The sequence below is a fragment of the Solea solea genome, chromosome 8 (assembly GCF_958295425.1).
Source record: "Solea solea chromosome 8, fSolSol10.1, whole genome shotgun sequence".
NCBI classification, from domain to species: domain Eukaryota; kingdom Metazoa; phylum Chordata; class Actinopteri; order Pleuronectiformes; family Soleidae; genus Solea; species Solea solea.
In genome coordinates this window covers 1,932,489-1,956,235 of record NC_081141.1, presented here as the reverse complement: position 1 = coordinate 1,956,235, position 23,747 = coordinate 1,932,489, and the positions used below count along the sequence as shown (strand labels likewise).

General features: G+C 43.9%; 2 protein-coding genes across 3 annotated transcripts; both read right to left on the bottom strand.

Annotated features, from left to right (window-relative positions):
- Positions 1–1,705: 1,705 nt before the first annotated feature.
- LOC131463823 (natterin-3-like) lies at positions 1,706–4,419 on the bottom strand. Its single transcript, XM_058635875.1, has 4 exons — positions 4,357–4,419; positions 3,671–3,781; positions 3,425–3,542; positions 1,706–2,908 (listed from the first exon to the last, which is right to left on the bottom strand). The coding sequence occupies exons 3-4, from the start codon at positions 3,540–3,542 to the stop codon at positions 1,818–1,820; spliced, it is 1,209 nt and encodes a 402-aa protein (XP_058491858.1). The 5' UTR covers positions 3,671–3,781; positions 4,357–4,419; the 3' UTR covers positions 1,706–1,817.
- A 517-nt stretch (positions 4,420–4,936) lies between these two features.
- On the bottom strand, positions 4,937–23,392 carry LOC131463822 (disintegrin and metalloproteinase domain-containing protein 9-like). 2 transcript variants are annotated; one of them, XM_058635873.1, is made up of 24 exons: positions 22,917–23,392; positions 17,351–17,451; positions 15,650–15,708; positions 15,262–15,340; positions 14,161–14,237; positions 13,862–14,054; positions 13,709–13,774; positions 13,036–13,107; positions 12,761–12,930; positions 12,306–12,387; positions 12,082–12,215; positions 11,781–11,952; positions 11,533–11,625; positions 10,522–10,626; positions 10,293–10,383; positions 9,897–10,002; positions 9,640–9,823; positions 9,152–9,232; positions 8,949–9,054; positions 8,306–8,453; positions 8,015–8,117; positions 7,676–7,705; positions 7,245–7,303; positions 4,937–7,068 (listed from the first exon to the last, which is right to left on the bottom strand). In XM_058635873.1, the coding sequence occupies exons 1-24, from the start codon at positions 23,011–23,013 to the stop codon at positions 6,999–7,001; spliced, it is 2,478 nt and encodes an 825-aa protein (XP_058491856.1). In that variant the 5' UTR covers positions 23,014–23,392; the 3' UTR covers positions 4,937–6,998. The 2 variants fall into 2 exon arrangements, with proteins under 2 accessions (XP_058491856.1, XP_058491857.1); XM_058635874.1 differs by lacking the exon at positions 7,676–7,705.
- Positions 23,393–23,747: the final 355 nt, after the last annotated feature.

The window sequence follows — 23,747 nt, the reverse complement described above, 5'->3', positions numbered from 1 at the left end:
CCATCACACGAGACACAGACAGGGGGCGCTGCTACACTGATTTGGGTGGAATGATCTAGAACCAAATGTGACTTTTCCAGTACACATGCGTCTTTTCTCAGTTTCCTCATTCATTGACCGTATTTTGACACGAGTTCTTCCTTTGTCCTTGACGAGGACACGTCCGCCTGTCCAACAACAGCACGCACTGTAACGATAACAGGGTTATTTAGTGACTCCGCCCCCTCGTCCTGTGGCGATTGTGCTCCGATGAGACGATTAAAAGTGCTCAGTAAGTATGTTCGCCTGGATCCAGCGTCTCGTATCTGCACGACGTCCAAAGTGCTGCGTCTCCGTCTCCGTGGACGACGAGGGTCAGATAACGGTGATTAGCATCAGCTCATGTTGAGTAACGTCTCTGACCGGAGGAGAAGTCGTGATGTCATGCACCAGGTTTTATCGCTTATCTTCAGCTCAGTCTGAACAAGGCCGAGGTCAAAGGTCACGGACAAATCTGCACCGGCCTCATCTTCAGCTCGGTCTGAGCTTGTTGTTTATAAGTCATGTTGTAGTGGACGTATAAGCATAACTCACCATTATCTGTGCGTGTGGGTTAATACACGACTGGGCTGGAAACACGGTTGCTTAGTGACCATGTTAAACAACGCAAACAAAGTTCATGTCTTCACAGGATTCATTGAGTCATTGGTGCCAAAAGACACAAAACTCATGTCTACTATTGTCTTAACTATACTTTAACGCATGCCGCCTGATGCTGTGTTATCGCCATGGTAACCAAAAACCATCTTCCAGTCGCCTCTTTTACTTGAATTATCCCACAACACTGATGACTGTGTTTGTATTCACTGCATATTTCTATCTTTGCTTTGATCGTTTGATGAAAGAGTGAAGTCAGGTGACAATGAGAGGAGGAAGAGGAAAGTACTGTACACTGTCATTCATTTAAACACTGTTCACGTGCACCAACTGTTAGTAACTATAAGTAACTTTGAGTAACTTAGTAACTGTTAGTAACTTAGTAACTGTTAGTAATTATAAGTAATTGTAAGTAATTCTAAGTAATGATAAGTAACTGGAAGTAACTAATCATAAATAACTGTGATTAATTATAAGTAATTGTAACTGTAAGTATTTAAAAGTAACTGTCATTATAAGTAACTGTAAGTAACTTTAAATAACTATAAATAACTAAGTATATATAAGTAGCTAAGTAACTGTGAGTAACTTTAAGTATTTATAAGTAACTGTACGTAACTTTAAATAAGTATAAGTAACTAAGTAACTGTGTTATTAATGAGATAAAACATAGCATTTATATGCATGTAAAAGTATACAGTGCTTATGCCTTAAATAGCATATTTTTCATGTTTCTGTAACAGTTAATACACCAGTATGAGGAAGCTCTTTCATCTAAATGATATTTTTAACTCTAAAATGTTATTATTATTTTTATACTTTTTTTTTTAATTTTACCGTTTGATAAAAAAATTAAAATAAAATAATAAAGTACATTATTATTATTTGATTTATATATACATACATACATGTGTATATAAAATGTATATATATACAACTTTTTTCACTTGACCAAACGATACACTCGGTGTCCAGCGTTTATAAAACTTTTCAAAATAAAATGTTGTAAAAAAAAAGTTCCATCGTAAATCATAAATGTGTGTGTGTGTGTGTGTGTCAGATTAAGGGATTAACTGTAGAATAGAATTTATTCACATGATCTTATTTTTATTGACATGAACAAATATCAGCTCGTCTTCGTCTCTGTGTGTCCATCAGGGACATGGCTTGGCGTCTGTCCATCAGGGACATGGCTTGGCGTCGGCCACAGGTTGGCAGCGGTCCACCACGGCCCGCACTTCTCCTATCTGGACTCCGTCGTACGTCCCAGAGATGGACGTCCACTGAGTCTCTCCGTTGCGGTAGGTGCGGCTGAGGCGCGCCGTGTACGGGATGTCGGCTTTGATCTTGCGTCCCTCCATGCGGACTCTGCAGGAGTGGTTGGGCTGGACGCTGAGCTCCACAGACACAGAGTGGCTGAGTGACTCCAGCCTGGTGGTTCCTCTGTCAAACTGCAGCGTCTTCTCGCCGCCCAGCTCGATGCCTCCAGAGACGCCGATGAGGGGGATTTTGGCCGTGATGCTGCCCGTGATGCCGATCATGGTGCCTCGGCCGATGCTCCACGTGGTCTCCACCTCTGTGACCTTTGAGATGGTGACCGTCTTTGCCACCGTCTGGCACTCGTTGTTGGTGACCCCGGAGATTTGCATGGTCTCAGGAGGATACTGGAAGATGGCCACTTCATCGATGTCGTACTTGACATCACTGATGTGCTGCGTGTAGGCGTCTCGGTTTATGGTCAACACCTGGTACTTCTTGTACCAATACTCGTCACCTTCCCAAGGCAGGAAGAAGGCCTCATACTTGGTGACAACCTTTCCAAGGCCGTACTTGTTCTTCCCAACGTAGATATCGACCCCTGAGCAGGTGCGGACAGAATGCTGCGCCACTGAGCCGTACGAACCTTCCTTCCACTCCAGGAACTCAAAGTTGTCCTTGTTGGCCAGGATCTCAAACTCAGGAGCGTAGTACTCACGATCTCCATAGGGGTAGCGACAGTAAGGGCCCAGGCTGGGGTTGTAGAAGCCGGCTTCACACTTGTACTTGCAGACATGGTCTGTGCGCTCGGTGTAGCCGTTGTAGATGGAGACGGCACCGTTGGGCACCGAGCCGTTCCAGGACAGCCACTCCAGGTTCACATTATCAGCGAACATGAAGGAGGACGGCTTGTCGGGTTGCTGCTGCAGGTCAGCAGGGGTCAGAGGAGACGACACCGCGGCGTTACCGGTGGGTTCAGGCTCCAGATCCTCCAGCTGTGGCTTCAGTAATGAAACTGCAGAGAAGAGAGTTCACGTTGTTATTTCACTATTGTTTATTTCAATGTTTGTACCAGGGAAAGTGTACAAGCTTTTTAAGTTTAATTGGAGACGTTCTCTCTCCAATTATTTTTATTTTTATTTTATTTTTTTATTTTTATGTATGTAGCACTTTGAGATTGTTTGTTCAATATAAAGTGCATTACAAATAACATTCATTATTATTATTATTACAAGATACAGTTCAATGATTCAGCACTGAGCGGGCCCCTGACAGGCCCATGACAGGCCCATGACAGGCCCCTGACAGGCCCATGACAGGCCCATGACAGGCCCATGACAGGCCCCTGATAGGCCCATGACTAGCCCATGACAGGCCCCTGACAGGCCCCTGATAGGCCCATGACTAGCCCATGACAGGCCCCTGATAGGCCCATGACAGGCCCCTGACAGGCCCCTGATGTGTGTATGTGTGTGTGTGTGTGAGACGTGTGCGTCATGTGACGTGTGCGTCATGTGACGTGTGTGTTCACCTCTCCTGTGCTGTGAGCTCCTCTTCACTATGTCGTGCAGACGAGCAGAGGTCAGAGTCAGCAGCAGCAGCAGCAGCAGCAGCAGCACAGACGGCACTGACAGCACAGACGACTTCATCTGCAGAAATAAAACAATCTGTCACAATGTTTCTACGACAGAACCAGCAAATCACCTTCAACTTTAACTACATTAACAGCTAAAATCGTTATTAGAGACGAAGATGATGATGATGAAGCAGCACTCACCGTTCACAGTTGCTCCCTCTGTGCGTCTCGTCTTCACTCACTCGTCGTTTATATACTCACTGGTTTATGACTCAACTGTGACTTTGACACTTTGTCCACAGGTGATCACAACTGTGGATTATTTAGAGTTTAGGATTATCTTCACTCCTCAATGAGCCTCTGCTCTCACAAACATGAAACCACAGTCAGACCACAGTCACACCAGTAGACCACAATCACACCATTAGACCACAGTTACACCAGTAGACCACAGTCACACCAGTAGACCACAGACACACCAGTAGACCACAGTTACACCAGTAGACCACAGTCACACCAGTAGACCACAGACACACCAGTAGACCACAGTCACACCAGTAGACCAAGGTCACACCAGTAGACCACAGTCACACCAGTAGACCAAGGTCACACCAGTAGACCACAGTCACACCAGTAGACCACAGTCACAGCACACTTACAAAAACACCTCAACTTTCACTGTCAGCAAAAGTAAAACGCTGACACAATAAATGAAAGGTGACACGATTGAATAACCTGCTGCTGTGATCGTGCTGTTCTGAACAGATAAATGATAATAAAAGGATAAGATAAAGGATTATTAACATGTGAAACTGATAAAATTATCAATGTGTCCTTCAGTTGATCAGTGTTTCTAATCAGTGATAACAAATGAATCATCTCCTCACCAAACAGAGTGGATCCAGGACTTCACGTTTGCTGAGCAGTTATTGAGCTCTCGACGCCACCTGCTGGAGGTTTTACACACAACAGGGTTAGATTTACATGCTATGATGTGTGTGCTGTTTAAAAATGTACTCAAATATGAATGTAAAACATACAGTGCTTAACAAATGTATGACACCTGTCATAAAAACAAGAAATAGGAAAAAACATAATAAATATTTTAGAAATCCTTCAAAAACTCTTCATTTGGCAAATTATAATAAACTTCATTCACCTTTTTTATCTCTGGTCAAACATAAAATTAAACCACTAACACTCTTCTTTTTTTTTTTTAATTAATTTATTAATAATGTGCTTTACTGAAGACAGTCCTGAATGAGTCCTGGACACAGACCTGGTCCCTGGTCCATATTTACAGCAAACAGACGCTGAAGAGTCCTGGACACAGACCTGGTCCCTGGTCCATATTCACAGCAAACAGACGCTGAAGAGTCCTGGACACAGACCTGGTCCCTGGTCCATATTCACAGCAAACAGACGCTGAATGAGTCTTTAAATAAAAACACATGAACTGCAACAAACTTACAAAGAAATCATTTATTATCAAAGCAGTGACAGCGTTGTGTTTGTTGCGGTGACGTGAAAACGGTCCTCACAAGGTTAGTACTTTAATACACAGTTTCACCATAAATACAACTGCATTTCCTTCAACTCATACACACACACACACACACCTGAACATCCTCTCAGGTAGAATCATTAACAATAATAATAATAATAATAATAATAATAATAATAATTAACCACAGTGTAGAAATATTCAGTCTTATGTAAAAGTGTATAATTACTCGGGTCAGAATAAACATTAAAGTACCAGAAGTAAAAATACTCACTTTGCATTTATGATTGCTCATATAATTTGACTAGATTATAGATTATAACAACGAATGAATTATGGGTAGAGATTGTTTCATCCTTTATATTAATATGCTGTCAGATAAATGTAAAGAGATTAATGTAGAATCGTTTCCTCTGAAATATCTGAAAAAGGGTAAAGTTCCTCAAAACTGTACCTAAATACATCATTTCAGTAAATGACTCAATGTTACTTTTCTTTTTTTATTTCTTTTTTACAAATCCAACATGTGCAGAAACAAAATCTGAGGGGTGGTCACGTGATTCATGTGAGGGGAAATAAAAAAAAAAAAAAAAGTGACTCCGTTAATCCCAGATTTTCTGGCAACTTTCAAACCACTAACAAAATGACAACAACACAGATTGGGTTGAATACTTTAAGTGTGAACGCTTTTAATGTCACATCAGATAAATGAAGTGCTGTAAAAATGATGAGGTGAACTAATATATGTGTAAAAGAGATTAAATTATATATATATATAAAAAAAATGTTTTTTCAACCCCAGTATTAAAACCCTTAGAAGCACAGAGGGTAAAATTAAGATTAAAACAACTTGATTTGAATCTGCACATGGGATTGTTTCCAGTTCACAAACTGAGTTCTATGATTGTTTTAATCCTGGTCTGTGCAAAATCACGGCAACTTAAAAACACACTAAAGCAGATAAAACAGCAGATTAAAGCACAGAGTAACTGAGCATCAGTCAGATTATTGGTGCATCAGTCAGATTATTGGTGCTGTGAAGATCCCTGTTAGAGTGAAAGCGGTCAGTGCAGGACACCAGGACCTTTTCAAGAATGACTCCAGAGCTCAGGCTCCAACGACCTGTCCTTCTGTGAGGACCGGTTCTTCTCAGAGGACATGTCCTTCAGCTGATACAGGGACAGGAAGTCTGGACACAGATCAATTCCACCTTGAAGACACTTCAACACTGTCGGATGTCGTCAGTCTGGGACGTTCTGGAGATTAAAGCTACGGTCTCATCTCAGCGAGTTTATGGATGAAACTTTCTGTCCTATGTTATTTAACGTCCTGTTGTAGGTTGTTTTCCCTCAGGACTTTGGCACGTGGTGCGAGTTAGTCTGTCTTCACTGGTTTTCCTTGTGTGAGTGAGACAAGTTCTCTGTCAAGTCTTTACTGCGTGTCTGTACCTCACTGTACAGGAAACTACATCATGTCAGATGTAACCAGTGAGAGACACACACAGAGAAACATCCCAGAGATCTGAGTCAACAGTGTCCAAGTGTCTGAGACTGTAACCACACAGATCCAGGTCCACAGGAGACCGGGCTCTGGATTCTGATGCATATTGTATTTGTACCATTGTGGAGAGAGGGAGCAGCAGGTGGTGTCGACCAAGCGCTCCTGCGCAGCAGCACCGGGGGTGCGTTACATTCCTATGACAGTGCAGAGCAGGAAGAAGGAAAACGACCACAAAAACTCCAGTGACAAGAATCTGTCTTCAAACCGACCAATCAGAGTGAAGCACTTAGCCCTCTGTGTTTTTACTTAGCATGGGTTAGCATGATATCATGTGTTTAGCTGAATTATATTTCTGTGATTGGTTGGTCTGGCCTGGTCTGGCCTGGTCTGGTCTGGTCTGTTTCCTGATGGTTCAGTTTATAGTCCGGTCCGTGGCAGACTTCAGAGCTAGCACGCTGCAGAAACATTGATTGGCTGTGACCAGTTGTGAGCGTGGAAAAAAAAAGAGACGAAGCATCCAGGTGGTTAAACGGGCGGAGCGGGGGCCGCTCTTTGAGGCATCAGAGGTTGTCCTGCAGCAGAAGGTTTTGGTTTTCTGAAGAAGAAAAACAAAGTCTTCACTTCTACTGTCATACAAATCACACAATATTCAAATGCTAAGCTAACATGTAACCAGACCATGTGACTCACCCAAACTAACACTTTACACAGACTTGAATGTAACATTGTAACATGATAGAAGAAAGCAGGCTTGTGTGTTACTGTTCTTACAGAGGAGGAGGAGGCGGCCTCAGAGCGTGGGAGGGCGTGAACCTGCTGCTCGCCACCACCTGATCACACAAACACCAATCATTTTAAGATGAGGTCAAAGCCAGGATGAGACTCTGGTCAACAAAGGTAACACTTCATCATATTGTACCCTCTCTCAAAGTCTTGTGGTCATTTTGCATTGTCTGGAGTTTGTTGTCAATCTGTCTCTTTGAAGCCGTTCTATGTCGGTTTGTAGTCATTTAATGTGTCTTTGAAGCGCTATGACGTCTGAGTTGTGTCTCAGTGTGTCGTCAAACTGTGTCCTGATGTCATTGTTTTTGATGTTAATGTTAAAATCAACAAACGTCGACAGTAGTGACAGAGCGGTGGGACAGTATGAGGAGTATTGCAGTAGTATGAGGAGTATTGCAGTAGTATTAGTTCAAATTTACCTCCTGCGGTGGCAGTAGCTGAGCGTGATGCTTCACATGGAGAGAGAGTAAAGGATGTTAATGTTAGGACTCACAGTTATAACATCAACTGTCAGACAGGCACCATGATCCTGACAGACAGGCACCATGATCCTGACAGACAGACACTTCTAACTGACTAACGTTAGAGTGAGTTAACAGGGAAATCTACAGCTTCAGGTTAGTTAACTGAGCAGCTTCTTGTGATGATGACGTAAATCGTGCAGCAAATCATCATCATCATCATCATCATCATCACCTTCATGTGATCTGTTGCTGAAGCGTGACACAAAGTCGTGCACTAGCATTGTTGCCTCTTACCCCGTCTTTGACAATGTTGCCTGCGTTACTGCGAGTGACAGGTGGGGGTTGTGCTCTGGGAGGGGGCCCCCTGCTGGGATTGGCTGAAGCTGCGCCATCACCTCTGAGGACAGAAGGTGACAAAAGATTAACAAGAGGAACTTAAAAACATCACAGTTACATAAAAACATGGAAATGTCCCATGGGCGTGGCTTGTAGTAGTTTTACACAAAGCAGTGACTGAGTGGGTCATCCCATACAACACTCAACCACACTGTGTGTGTGTGTGTGTGTGTGTGTGTTGATACTCACTGGTATCCTTGTGATCTCTTGCGACGGCTCAGCCCAAGTCGTCGCATCAGCTCGTTCCGTCTCAGAAACACAAAGACTCCCAGAGCGAGCAGAGGAAGGATGAAGAAGAAGAAGACGAGCAGACCGTCTCTGAGTGAAGTGTCTTTATCTGAGGACACAGGTTGTGATGTTACAGCTCCGCTGAACCCACGCTGCTGCAAACACGCTTCTCATATTCATACAGTGCATATGTGCAGCTCTCTGTCTGTCACATGTCTTTCATACAGAGGAACACATCTGCATGTAGACTGGAGGAGCTGGGGATTGAACCCCCAACCCTTTTTTTTTTTAGCTGCAAGACAACCTTCTCTACCACTGAGCTGCCCGAGACCAAGTACCGAGATAACCGTACAAAGCTGGGCATTAATATTCTCTGAGGACTTAAACTTGAAGTAACTGTTGACAATCCTGGATCTCAGTCCTGGATCTCAGTCCTGGATCTCAGTACTGGATCTCAGTACTGGATCTCAGTACTGGATCTCAGTCCTGGATCTCAGTACTGGATCTCAGTCCTGGATCTCAGTCCTGGATCCCAGGGAATTTAAACAAACATAAGATGGATTCAGGCTGTGATTAGGCCCCTGGTGTCATCTCAGGTGTGTACCATTCCACGTGGGTCCACTGTCCACGCTGCCTCCGTATCCTTTGACCTCACAGAAGGGCGGAGCCCAGCTGTCGTCGCAGTGACAGTTCCGGTTACTGTTACACACCTGGTGGCAACAGAGAGACAGGTGAGTGTGTGACGGGCTTGGACACACACACGGGTCAACACACAGAGAGACAGACAGACAGACGGACGCGTCTCACCCCGTGTCCGTGACACTTTGTGTCCACGTCGCAGTCGTAGTTCAGGACGTCAGCGCTGCGACACTCAAAGTTCACACACACCTGAGACCCACAGAAGAACAGCATCAACACCTCCTCCACCTCTACTCGCCTCCTTGACCTCTCTCCTCGTCTCCTGTTCCTTCCCCTAAGTCTCTTTACCTCTTCGTTTCCTTTCCTCTCCCCTCCTCTTCTTCTCTCTTATTGCCACCTCTTTTTTCTCCCTCCCTCTGACTCTCCTAATCTCCTCGTTTCCAAATATCTCTTTTCATCCTATATCAATCTTGTTTTCTCCTCATTTTCCCCACCTCACATCTCCTCTTCATCTCCTCCCCTTTTGTCATCTCTTCTGGTCTCCTCTTGTTCTCATCCGTGAATCTCTTCCTAGATTCATATACTCCCCTCACCCCCTCATTGTCTCATCTCCTTGTTTCCTTCTGCTTTCCTTCCCTCCACTCCTCTCTCCTCACCTTGTTGTCTCCACACTTGGTTCCTTCGTTCACCATGCCTGGGTCGGGGACGTCTGATCCCAGCATGAAGTCCACTCCGTAACACTTGGTGCCAGCGATCGGCGTGCTGATGATTGACGGTTCTATGCCGAAAACTGTCTGCGCCTGGACGTTGGAACACTGTAGCTTCCCACACAGGGCGTTTCTATGGAGACGGAAGTGAGCATCACGTGGCTGTAGAGGCTTCTCGATGTGCGCGTGTGTGTGTGTGTGTATACCTGCTCTCACACTTCTTGTAACCATAGTTTTGGTACCCGCAGTTTCCAAAACGATCACCTTTACTGTTGACGTCTTTGAAACAGGTTTCTGGAGCAGCCTTTGCCTCTGAGGAGGGGAGAGGAGGAGAAGAGGAGGAGGAGGAGGGGGTAAAGGTGAAAGAGGTGTGGCAGGAGGAGGAGAAATGAATGAAAGGATGTTAGAGATAGAAGATTCTCCCTTAGAGCTAATATGACAACATTGTACAAGCACAATATTTCTGCAGCTCTAACCAATGAAACAGAGCGATGTTTGACATGTTTGAACCTTCAGTTTGTGGATCGATACACTGATAAACTGTTTCATCGCTTATGTGTTAGAAACATTAACGTCACAGTGTGTGAGGCAGAGCGACATACTAGGTCCAAATATGGCCTGACACTGCTCGTCATGGTGCTGACACTTCCCATTGTAACAATAGGCCTGCCGCTCCCTGCAGGGCTGCCCGTTCTGAAACACACACACACATTTAGTCCACAGAGACCAAACATTTGTACATTAATACTACTACTATTATTATTATTATTATTATTATTATTATTATTATTATTATTATTAATAAAGCAGGCGAAAAAGATAGAGTGTCACCTGGGCGAAGGCGTCGCTCTGACACAAGGACGAGGAGCCGTTACAGTACTCAGGAAGATCACACTCATTTGTGCTGGAACGACACACTGTTCCACCAGGGAGGTACTACACACACACACACACACATTTATATTCATTATATTATAGAAATACCACAGTATTGCCATGTCCTTAGATTAGATTCATCCCAACAGAACAGTGCGTTGCTGACATTGTGTCTTTATTTTTGTCCGACACACAACAATGGCATCACTTTAGCAACAACAGTAATGTTTGTTTCATCATCAAAGAATAAATCAATTAAGAATCTATGGAAATATTTAGGAGGATCTCATTGAACGAGGGTGCCTCCTCCTTTTCCTGCGCTGTGAGCGTCTCCGTATCCAACGTATCTCCATATTCACTCCGTGTCTCTTTGTGTAGAAGACGCTTTAGTGCTGCAATTAAGGGAATGACGTCTCTTTAGGTAACTGCTCAGAGGGGGTGAGAAGAGAACAAAAGACACGTTCTCTGGTGTGAAGTGAACGTCGCGGGGAGTTCAGAATCCGCGCTGTATGCAGCCAGGTTTCGCTTTTGTGCAAAGAGACTTTCCAGCATTTAATAGGTGCTGTTCCACCGCGTTCTTGCCGCGTTCCAAAGTGATCTTGGACGAGACTCTAAGCGGGAATAGACAGGCGCGTGCTGGCAGAGGTTTTTGCATGCGTCATCACAACGTCCTGTTTCAGTCATGTTGTTTCGGTGATTAAAGTCTTGAAAAATGCCTTTTTTGGCCATTTTTGGCCACAATGTTTCAGTGCATCTCTAATCATCACGTGTTTATTAAGTTTAACAGCCACTGTTGACTTAAAGGGATTTTAATCCGTTTGTCTTTGAGTGTTAAGTTAATATTTTGGCCACGTTTCACCTGCACATGAATTGGATGCATAGACAAAACCATAATGCCTCCAGCCACTGGGTGTCACTATACACACAGACAACTGTAAACAGACGGGTGTGACGACAGATGTTTACCTGACACTTGTAGCAACATTCTCCATAAGCACACTGAGCTCCAGACTTCAGTCTGCACGTCTGATACTCACAGCAGGGGTCTTTCTCACACTCCTGCACACACACACACACACAGAGAGAGACACACACACACACACACACAGGGAGAGGTTGTAAAGGCTGTTTTCATATTTAGTGGAGACAGTTTTGTGTTGTTGTTGCGACAGTTTCACACAATCCCATAAAGACAGATGAAAGAAGACACAAACCTGCTGGGATCCACAGTCACACTCCTCTCCCATGTCCACCAGTCTGTTCCCACAGAAGGGGGCGCTATAGGCATCATCAGACTGGGGCACATTCAAGAGGCACGTTCCCCCCGACAACAAGATCATCTTCTCAAAATCATCAGCGCTACAGCTGCTGAAGTTTGTGGAGCCTCTGCAGAGAGGAGGAAGAGGAAGCAGAAGAGGAAGAATAACTTTAAATGACAGTGTTTTGTTGGTGACTGGGCAATGTTACAGTGTTTGTGTGTGTGTGTGTGTGTGTGTGTGTGTGTGTGTGACATACGCGGCTACAGAGCTCATGATGCAGGCCTTAACAGGGCAGTTGCAGGAGCGTCCGTCGTCATGGTTCATCCCGAGGTTGTGACCGAGCTCATGAGCCACGATGGACGCGAACGAGGGAAGCCTATTATCAGTGAACTGTGTGAGAGAGAGAGAGCGAGAGAGCGAGACATGAAGTTACCATGTTTCCAAAGTAACAGTCACTGAAGGGACAGGTGAGCAGCGTACCGCGTTGATCCCTCCCCCGTGACTTCTGGAGCAGACGGTGGAGATAAAAGCCATCCCAGCCGTTTCTCCAAAGCCCCTCCTCCTGCACACACACACACACACACACACACACACATCGTCTTCAGACCGTGTATGGAACAATTACAGTGTGACCACTCCTACATTAAAGTGATCCTTCATTAAATGACGCTTAGAGAACATTTGACACAAGAGTGCACAAGAGTAAATAAATAAAAATAAAGCAACAAGTGAGCATAGATCTGGATGTGAAGCATGGAAGACATAGAAACAAAATGAGCCCGCTGATTTCCTCTAAAGCATCATAAACTCTGATTCTATTACAAATCAAAGGGAATGAAGCATGAGAGTGGACTGACACTGGTTTGTGCTCTCTGAGTGCTTACTCTAATTTTACAAAAGCCTGTGTGTGTGTGTTTGTGTGTGTGTACACTGACAGGATGAGTTGTGCCGAGTCATGGCGGCGGCGAGGAACCAGCTCCTTCTCTCTCCACTGGATGAATCGACTCAGCACTTCCCCTGCTCCCCCTTCGGTGTTGATCTTGTTCTGCTGAGTCCAGATCTCCAGACCGACCAGGACCACGCGAATGTTCAGCTGTATGTAGATCTGCATGAACACACACACACACACGGCTTTGACTTCACTGCAGCTTTGTTGTTGTGTGTGTGTGTGTGTGTGTGTGTGTGTGTGTGTGTGTGTGTGTGTACTCACACTGTCGAGGAAGTTGGCCAGATGAATCATCTCCTCCCTCACTGCCGTTTCATTTTTGTTCATGAAATTAAACTGACAACAAAAACCAACAGAAGACAAACTCAGTTTTTATTGATTCCGTTTTTCACCCTTTCACATTTACCCTTTCACCCATTCTTGTGCTGGATTCAGGTGACGTTTTGTGTCACTGTGATGCCTTGATGTGAACACACAGGGACAGGGGATGTAAAACTGTGGCTCAACAACCATCAGTTTAAATTTGACCAGGAGATAATGAGCGGTCATGAAGGGACACACAGTTTCATCCCCTCCTCCCCCTCCTCCTCTTCACAGTGCCCACAACACGATTGTGTGATTACTTATAATTAGTGTTTAGTTTGGTGAGAAACAGTCCACTTATTATGTGCTAATGAGATCGAGACATGTGTCACTAATAGATTTTAGATTGTGATGAATAATCAATAAAATCAGCTGCAGGTTTAAAGAGTTTACGGCGAGATTACTCTGACACTCACTTCCTTATTTTTATTGCTTCATCCAAAAAACAAACCACAATGTAGAACTGTGTTTTTTTTGACCCACTCAGCAGAATTAAGTCAACAGAGCAGAGTTTGCAACTTGTGGTCTCACATTCATGTTGATTAGGAGGTATAAGTGTGTGTGTGTGTCTCACCCTGTCATAGTCGACCACCAGTAGTAACTCCACGTAGTGAGTCTGATGAAGAACAGCTCGCTTCACCTGGAAAAATGTTCCTTTATGATTTCAAAGACCCACAACTTATAATATCACACCTGTGTGTGTGTGTGTGTGTGTGTGTGAACCTACTCTGCTGTGCTGCCTGTGGTGGATACTCTCAGGTTCATGCTCAGTGGCGTTGCTGTGGATGTGTCCGTCGTGTGGTGTCCCACAACCCCGGGGCTGTGATGTCACATCCTGCAGACGGTACACCAGGTGTTGTTCAGGGGCGGAGTCTAATGGCTCAATACCAAAACTGTCATCGGTGAGATGTAGCACTCCTCTAAAGACAGAGAAACAGGAAAAGGGAGTGATTAAAACATCACTAAATTCTCACAGCACCCATAATCCACACATAAGTTTACAGTGTGTGTGTGTGTGTGTGTTACCTGAGGCCGTTGCAGACGCTCATAGCGACAGATGAACCGTCCATGTCCTGAACGAAGCCCCTGTAGTGACAGTGATTCTGCAGAACACAACGAGGGTGCAACGTGACTTCCATGACTGCAGCCTGCTGTGACACCAGCAGGGGGCAGACATCAGCAGACAGATGTGGTTTGAATTGACCGCAGTGTTAGTGAGAAGCAGCCAAACAAGATTATGTGCTGATTTATTTCTGAGGAACTGGCACCAGGGACACCAGGACAAACTCGTCGTTTAAACCCCAGATTAATTCTACACTATCTGAAATATGTTTCGTCAGCATTACAAAGGCTTTAAGGCCGTCTAACAGTGAGATAAGGCAGTGAACAGAATTCTTAAGATAGCGTAAAGTTCTACTGACGTGTGTCCTTTGATAAGTGGAGAAATTGGGTCTTTTCTGTCGTCCCTGGTCAGAGCGTGTTTCCACCGCCTCGCCTCTGCACGGTTAAGTTGTGTTTCCACTACCTGTTACCTGGTACTAGGTACTTTCTTTGGTACCTGCTCTGGTGAGGTTCTAAGCGAGCTGAGGCGATACTATGCGTGACATCGCCAGACTGCCGGCCACTGATTAGTCAGAGTGAACTATTCCAAACTGTAGATCAGTTAAAAAGACTTAAGAATCTTAAACATGTGGTTTAATCTCCAACAATTACCAGTGAAATGTCTAAAATCTCAGTATTTAACAGAGGAGGCTGCTGATCGTGGAGTCTGTGCTCCGGTCATGGAGGAAAAACTGAACGAATAGTTTGAATTAATTGATTCTAATGATTCAGAAAACAACTGCTTTACAAGTCACTCGTTTGTGTGTGTGTGTGTAAAACCAAGTCACCACAGTTGCATGCAGCTGCGCAGTGATGACTCCGCCCACTTTGAGGAGGTACTATTTTGTAGTGGAAAACCAAACCTAAACCGTGCTGAGGCAAGTCGAGGCGAGGTGGGACCACAGGTGTAAAAGGGGCTTTACCTGCCCCTGACCCCGGTCACAACACCACTTAACCTCAACTGTCTCTTCAAGGTTCCCCACTATGTTCCCCGTGCATGTGAGGGAGGAGTGTGTGTGTGTTTACCTGTACAGGGGGTGTGGTTGTGATCACTGCTCCGCTCTGGTTGTAGGTGAACACAGTGAAGTCTGAAGGGAGCAGCAGTCTGTAAAAACCCACAGCATTCATTTAAACACAAAAAGCCCTCGTCATAGATGTCACTGTAAACAGTTTAATGCATGTTGAAATGTTTGTTTCCTATGTTTTCTATCTTTTTATTGTGTATCAGAGGAATTCTGATTCATGTCGTCGTTAACGGTGTTAATACAACACTGCAGATACAAGAGAGCTTAGAACATCCTCCTTCTGAAAGAAACCCATGAATTTAAAATATCTAACATGTTTGAGTTTCGAGGAGCAGATTTTTTGCAGCCGTAAACCATTACGTGACAACATGTTGCAGAAGTGGACTCACTCGTTTCTCTCCAGATGAACAACATGATCATTTCCATCCACAGTGATGACGTAAGACACCTGCAGAAGCAGAAAGAACCTGTGAGGATTTCCTGACACACGATCATTCACAGACACTGAAGGAGCGGGGATTTGTTTTGTCGGAGCAACGACTCGGTGGAACTGTCACCTGGGGTTTCTCCCACAGTCTAAAGACATGTAGATTAGATGTCTAAATTGACTGTAGGTGTGAGTGTGAGAGTGGACGTTTGTTTGTCTCTATGTGTCCCTGTGATGGACTGGTGACCTGTCCTGAAAATACAAAAGAAACTTTGTTTCTACTACACTAGAAAAATAAATAAATGGAACATTTTAAAACGCTGCTGGCTCGGTTTCGATTTCAAAACTGTGGAGATGTGATGTAAATTCTTCAGAAACAATGTCACGAACACTCACTTCCTCTAATCAGCTTTCACAACCAGCTGTGAACACAAAGCTCTTTTATCATTGACTTTCACTTAGTCGTCATTCTAATAAAAGCAATCCTTTGCATTGGATAGTTGGTTTACCAGAGTGTAAACAAGTCACCTATGCATTCATTTATGTTTTAATATCAAACACAGAAAGTCCAAGGTCAGTGTGTGTGTGTTTATTTACAGAAAAACTCTCAGCCAATCAGATTTTAGAGAGACCAGGTCTCACAGGAAGCTGGAGTTTTTAAAGGCTTGAAACCGATTTCCTTCTGTTTCAAGCCTTTATGCTAAGCTACGCTAAGTAGCTGCAGATCTGCTGCAGTGTGAACCTGAACATCTTTATATATCGTCGTCTCTGAGGATGTCAGAGAAATAACAGGCGAGGCAGTTAAACACACGTTCACAAGCTGAATATAGTGATTAAAAATGCTTCAAAACAATTATTTTTCTATCTGTGCACTTTTTATATGGACACAGAAAGTGAGTTAAGACCAGGTCCACAATGAATGTGTGCACTGCATGTAATCTATGCTAATCTAATCCCGTTTTTCATTTAGCTGCACATGTAAACAGATTAGAGCAGCCACACTGCCCGCTCTTCTGGAAACACAACTATAGTTTCAATAGAAAATTCTATTTGAACTTTTTTGCACAGTCTTTGTGTTAATATCTTTATATAATGTTCTTTTTTTTTGGTAATCCATGTTTATTATTGATTATCTTAACTGTCTTTGCTGCTGTAAGGTAAATTTCCCCACCGCGGGACAATCTTATCTCATCGTATCTTCACTTTTACAAAGTTTGCCTGGAAGACAAACAAAGACACACCCACTCTCTAATATCATACTCAGTCACTGCACGAATGCTCACATTTCAACATTGTGTGCGTGAGGTCATCTTCATTCCATTCAACAGGCTGGAACACGATCGACACACAGTGTGTTTTTAAGGTCATCCTTTTACATGAGCTCCTCTCAACATCTCCCGCTGCTTCAGTTCCACCTTAAGTTTCTCTGTTTCTGTGAATCTATCCTCAAAGCAGTAGATAATGGATGGATGGAAATGGTTATGAGATAAAGTGGAGACAAACTAAAATCAGCTGCTGTGCTGACACACACCAAAGGACAGAGGCGGGGTCATGTGACAGGGGGGGGGGGGCTGCTCCAGTGCTGAGTTTGCTTCCTGAGGTCAGAGGTGACAGAGCAGCCAGATAATGAAGCACCCACAGGGACACACAGCAAAATAATTACCTGACTGGGTAGTCTGCCATCCACGTCCCGCCTCAGCCTGCCTCCCATTGGCCGAGGGATGGTCAGCTGATAGGCGGTGAGGTGTTCTGTCTGCTGAGAGTCTGCGGGCAGAAACAACTGGTCAGTGAACACACTCATGGCGACATCTGATTAATACACAGTACACACAGGGAGAGCGTGTACTGTACATCCATCCAGAAACACACAAAACACACACTTTGCCTCCATCTGTTCACGACGTGTGTGGGTGGTGGTGATGTGTAACCATGGCAACGGCTTGTATTGTACTTTCTCTCTGTGTGTGCAATGCCGTGTCCGTCCTCACAGGCTGCCGGGAGTCACCAGTAGTAAAATGATTTTAGCGGCAGTGAAACATCATGACTTTGAAATTAATCTGCCGCTCACGCTGTCTTAAACTTTTCAAACTAACTTTTAAAACAACCACTTGTTCAACATTGATAAACACCTGAGGTAAGGAATTCAAAGACATGATGTGTCTTTTATCTTAATTCAATACATAGACCGTATAATGATATAATAACTAAGAAAACATTGCAATAATGATGTTTTTTTTATTGCTTCATTAAGCTTTAAAACACACACACACACACACACTCTCTCCCTCTTTCACACACACACACACACACAACAACAAATAATGTTGTTTCTAATTCCACGGTTGATAAAACCAGTGAGTGGTCGAGTACAAACTGCTGCAGATGCTGCTGACAGACCGTCACCACATGATCTCCACCCACTGAATCACATCCTCTGTGCTGAGCTTTCTCTTCTTCCTGCCTGCAGAGACAGACTCACACACTCATCTCAAGCAACTGAACAAAGGCCATGCACTCCTGTGATTCATAAAAATCACATTTACTTTGCCATAATATTAAAATCTAATTTTCTGAGAGAGAAAAGTAAAAAGTCACAGCTAAATCCAAAAAAACTCAGTGAGTCATCGTTTCAGGGAAACAGTGTGTGTGTGTGTGTTCACATACTCATTCAGACTCCACCATATTTAAGTGTTTTACTCACACACACACACACACACACACACACACACACACACACACACACACACACACACACACACGAAGAGTCCAAAGACACAGAAAAACAAGTGGGAGATGGAAGCTGCTGAGATGACAGAAAAAGTGAACCTTTGTGTTAAATATGTGAACGTGTGCATCCTATTGTTCCTCTTAAGGAGCTTTGTCTGAGTAATGCAAGGTTCAGAGTTTCTGTCAGAATCTTCTTTGGCCTGTGTATCAAAAGACTTCCAAACATTTGAGATATGTTTTATTTTGGTACGACTCGAATGCAAACAAAAATAAAAAGTGTGTCGCAATGGATCCACATCATGACTGTGTTGCTTTCATCGCACCCCCATCTGAACTACTAACCTCTAATACAACAGTCCTGCAGTAAAAAGTTTCATCACATCCACACACAAGAAAGTCTACATAAGTTATGCACTCTGGCTTTAAATAAATCTGTCATGTTAAAAATAAAGTCATGTGATAGTTGAGGATGAAGACAACCACAGTTATTCACCTGTACAGAGAACACAGAGGCTTGTTCTTCTTGTTGCTCCACTAATAATAAGATCTAGGCCAGCTGACTTCTACAATATCTTAAAGTGGACATATTATACCCTATTTCCCCCATTAAAATAGTTCCCTGGTGTCCTAATGAACATGTCAGTGACATGCCTTGGTCAAAATACCATAAGGATGAAGCATCATAGCAGTTCAATAACCCTGCTAAGCCCGCCCCTTTCAGAACGCTCGGTTTTCGTGCATGGTCCCTTTACATGCAAATGAGACACAGGCAAACACACACCCACTTCTTCCAGGGGGTTTCTGATTTGTCCTCGTTACAGCGCTTTACAGCTCTATTCGTCTCCCCCTCCCTCCACTAGTTCTCCGACAATATCAACATGGCAGCGTGCGCAGAAAACAGCCAGAGTGCCGTCACAGGAAGAGACGTCCTACATAAGGATCGAGCCGAACAGTGCCGAACTGTTAATCAGTTAAAAACACTTAGGAACAGCACCACTGATCGCCAGCGGCGCGCGGCGAGCTGCATAAGCTGGCGCTGTATGTTACTGTATCAGACCGGTGACTATGCTCCGGAGACCTCGTCACCGCGGCACCGCTGATCGCCACCGCGGCACCGCTGATCGCCAGCGGCGAGCGGCGAGCTGCCTAAACGGCCGCATACAGCGGCCGTTTAGGCGGCTCGCCGCTGGCGATCAGCGGTGCCGCGGTGGCGATCAGCGGTGCCGCGGTGGCGATCAGCGGTGCCGCGGTGGCGAGGTCTCCGGAGCATAGTCACCGGTCTGCACCGGAGCTGGCGATCAGTCGCATACAGCGGCCGTTTAGGCGGCTCGCCGCTGGCGATCAGCGGTGGCGATCAGCTGATTTTCACAGAGAGTGCAGCACCTCTGCACAGAGAGTGCAGCACCGCTGATCGCCAGTGGCGAGCGGCCGCTGTATATGTGATTGTATCAGACTGAGTCTGTGCTCCGGTCATGGAGGACGTACTGAACAAATATTTTTAATTAGGACGTGTCAGAATGGTCAGTTATGAGATCTATGTGACCTTTTCTTAACAACGTGTGTGTGTTTGTACGTCGGTGAAATACGTCCCCTGACTAAATACGGCGACCGCTGGCCGCAGTCTAGTGCGAACACACGAACACACGTTTGCTGACTTTATCCGGCACATTAGCTTCATATATAAAATCCTCTGTGGAAGTTTGTGTAAAACACTGTGCTCCACTGTGCAGCCACCAACAGCACACTTGTCCCTCCGCGTTGACATAATACCGCTCTTCCTCCCTCGCCTGCACTCTCGCAGGGACAAGGTGGAGCTAAGGTGGAGCTCTCGAAGTAAACTTACTGGTGGGGCGGTAACATTCGCGGTGAAATGCGCATTATGACGTCATAAGCGCAGGGAATTCAACATCGAGTGTTTTATCGCCTATACTTACACTAAGGGGAACCACGAAAACATGACGGAGTATTCTTTTTCCACACTTTGGTGACTGGTAGGGCCTCCAGAGTCCCAAATATAAGTATTAAAATGGTTAAAAAGTTGATTTTGCGTAATATGTCCCCTTTAAGAATGTCCCTACATGAGACCACCTTTCTGACTGGAACCTGAACTTTGTTAACAGCTCTTTCACCAAATTCCATAGAGAAAATCTGCATTTTAGCCATTAAACTTTCATTTAAAGTTTATTTTTGTGACCGTGTTGTCTGGCTCTTCCTCACTTACTCGCCTTTGAAACACCATCAGCATGTTCAAATGTTTTAAATAATCATGATTAGCACAGCTGCTATGGTGCCTTCATCAAACATTGCTATACTATTTAATATTCATTTGTGTTCACAGTGTTATTTCTATGGGGGAAAACTTTCTTAAAGGGTGAGGCCGGCCCATACACAGTATCTCAGTGCTTGACCGTTAGGGCCGGTGTCAATACCTCAGTACGCCAGTACCTCAGTATCTCAGTACATCAGTGTCTCAGTATGCCAGTACCACATTATCTCAGTACATCAGTACCTCAGTACGCCAGTACCTCAGTACGCCAGTACCACAGTATCTCAGTACATCAGTATCTCAGTATGCCAGTACCTCAGTGTCTCAGTATGTCATTATCTCACTACCTCAGTACCTAATTATCTCAGAACATCAGTACCTCAGTACATCAGTATGCCAGTACCTCAGTATGTCAATATCTCACTACCTCAGTACCTAAGTATCTCAGAACGTCAGTACCTCAGTACCTCAGTACATCAGTATGCCAGTACCTCAGTATCTCAGTATGTCATTATCTCACTACCTCAGTACCTAAGTATCTCAGAACGTCAGTACCTTAGTATCTCAGTACATCACTATCCCAGTATCTCAGTATCCCAGTATCTCAGTATGTCATTATCTCACTACCTCAGTATCTCAGTATGCCAGTACCTCAGTATCCCAGTATCTCAGTATGTCATTATCTCAATACCTCAGTACCTAAGTATCTCAGAACGTCAGTACCTCAGTATCTCTGTACCTCACACTTCAAAACATTTAAACCATTCCCTTTAACTTTCATAAATAAAATATAAGTGAAGTTATAACAAAAAACCTTATTGTTTAATTACAGAACTATCAGACAGTATATGTTGTTTTATTATCTTAATGTAATTTAATATACAAATAAACCACAAGTGCTGCCTTATATTAAATAAGAATGTGGTTTCTGATCAATCAACAACCTGATCAGTGTGAGTCAGCAGTGTTTTTTAAGGTTAAGTCTGTAAACTTTGATTCATGCTGGGGGTTAAAGCTCTTAACGCCAGACCATAATGTGCTGCAGGATTGTGCAACAGACGTTCACTTAAGCAGGACTGCAGACGTTAAACCTTCAGGTGACAGGATTCCAGTAACTGAGCACAGACGGATGCACAAGCTTCATATCTATCACGTCCAAAAGACGTCTTTCCAGGGGATGCAGCTGCTTAGTAGAGCTGTCGTGTGATTGGTCAAAGTCTCCCATTGTGGGTTAGATCTCCCCAAGGCTGAAAACAGATGTCAGAGGACGAGCAGAAGTCTACCTCTCTCCAAGTTCACTTGGACTTACTTACTACTTTAATTATTGACCAATAACTACAAATAAATGTTGCCTAGCCCAGTTTTAAGTACAACATTTCTGTAGTACAATACAGTGCTTTGTGTAGTATATCTAGTACAGAATAATGTAGTAGTGTTTCATGTAACATACCATAGTACAGTACTTAATGTATTATGTAGTAAAGTATTGTGCTGTATAGAGCAGTTTTATGCATTGTAGTCTGGTATAATACACGGTACTACTACAGTGCTTATGTATTAGTATAGTACAACAGTGATGTATATTAGTATAGAGTACACTGCAGTACAACAGTGTTTATATATTAGTATAGAGTACACTGTAGTACAAGTGTTTATATATTAGTATAGAATACACTGCAGTACAACAGTGTTTATATATTAGTATAGAGTACACTGCAGTACAAAAGTGTTTATATATTAGTATAGAGTACACTGTAGTACAACAGTGTTTATATATTAGTATAGAATACACTGCAGTACAACAGTGTTTATATATTAGTATAGAGTACATTGCAGTACAAAAGTGTTTATATATTAGTATAGAGTACACTGTAGTACAACAGTGTTTATATGTTAGTACAGAGTACACTGTAGTATAACAGTGTTTATGTTAGTATAGAGTACACTGTAGTACAACAGTGTTTATATGTTAGTATAGAGTACACTGTAGTACAACAGTGTTTATATATTAGTATAGAGTACACTGTAGTACAACAGTGTTTATATGTTAGTATAGAGTACACTGTAGTACAACAGTGTTTATATATTAGTATAGAGTACACTGCAGTACAACAGTGTTTATATATTAGTATAGAGTACACTGTAGTACAACAGTGTTTATATGTTAGTATAGAGTACACTGTAGTACAACAGTACCAGCACCAGACCCCACCCGTCCCTCCCTGGTCCCTCTTACCCCCGCAGAGACTCTCTCCGCTGAGCAGCAGCAGTAGTAGTAGCAGCAGACCGCAGACCTCCACTCTCCCTCCCATCTTCTTCCCGTTCTGCTGCATCCTCTGCCGGGGACCTTCCTCCTCGTAATGTTCGCGGTAGTTCTGCTGTAGAAGTTGTAGTAAATGTTGTACTTGTGGAAGTAGTCCTTGTAGTTGTACTTGTAGTTGTCGTTGTCCTCCAGGCGTCCACGCCCGCAGAGGCTCATGCTAAACACTCAGCGGTGACTTTCTTCCTCGGCCGAGCCATGGCTGTCTGTCCCCGCTGATGGTCCGGGTTGACGGCGGTAATGAGGAGCGGTTCTGTGGGACTCTAGTTAGTCTGTGAGCAAAGACACGTACTCTGTGGGACTCTGTGGGACCCGCGTCCGTCGTGTAAACCCGCTGCGGCGGTACAGTCACTTCACTCGTCCGCTTGTAAACTCAACCACCCAAGACAGTGACGTCAGCGGAAACTCTGCGAGCTTAGAAGAGGGAACTTCAAAATAAGAGCACACGCACACCATGATCGCATTCACTTTTTACAATTTTCAACAGCGCCACCTAACGACACGGATGTAGCCCGAGACTGCCGGTTTAGGCGACTACAGCGCCACCTAACGACATGGAGAACAGACTGCAGTTTCTTACGTTCAGTACAATGTTTAACGATTTAAGATTTAAGAATCAACAATGATTATTTAATGATATCAAATCAAAAATGTTCTAGAAGTGCATTAACAAGTAAAGGGTTATTCCACTTAGTTCTAAAGGTTAATTCCAGACAAATACTAATAATAAATAGAAGAGTTGCATGT

Bases quoted from the DNA above. Each gene is read 5' to 3' on its own strand.
- LOC131463823 (XM_058635875.1), bottom strand. From the start codon at position 3,542: ATGAAGTCGTCTGTGCTGTCAGTGCCGTCTGTGCTGCTGCTGCTGCTG. The intron at 2,909-3,424 runs GTGAACACACAC...TCTTCTCTGCAG, and splicing joins GAGCTCACAGCACAGGAGAG to TTTCATTACTGAAGCCACAG.
- LOC131463822 (XM_058635873.1), bottom strand. From the start codon at position 23,013: ATGCAGCAGAACGGGAAGAAGATGGGAGGGAGAGTGGAGGTCTGCGGT. The intron at 10,384-10,521 runs GTGACACTCTAT...TGTGTGTTTCAG, and splicing joins AGAGCGACGCCTTCGCCCAG to AACGGGCAGCCCTGCAGGGA. The intron at 9,055-9,151 runs GTGAGACGCGTC...TGTTGCCACCAG, and splicing joins CAAAGTGTCACGGACACGGG to GTGTGTAACAGTAACCGGAA.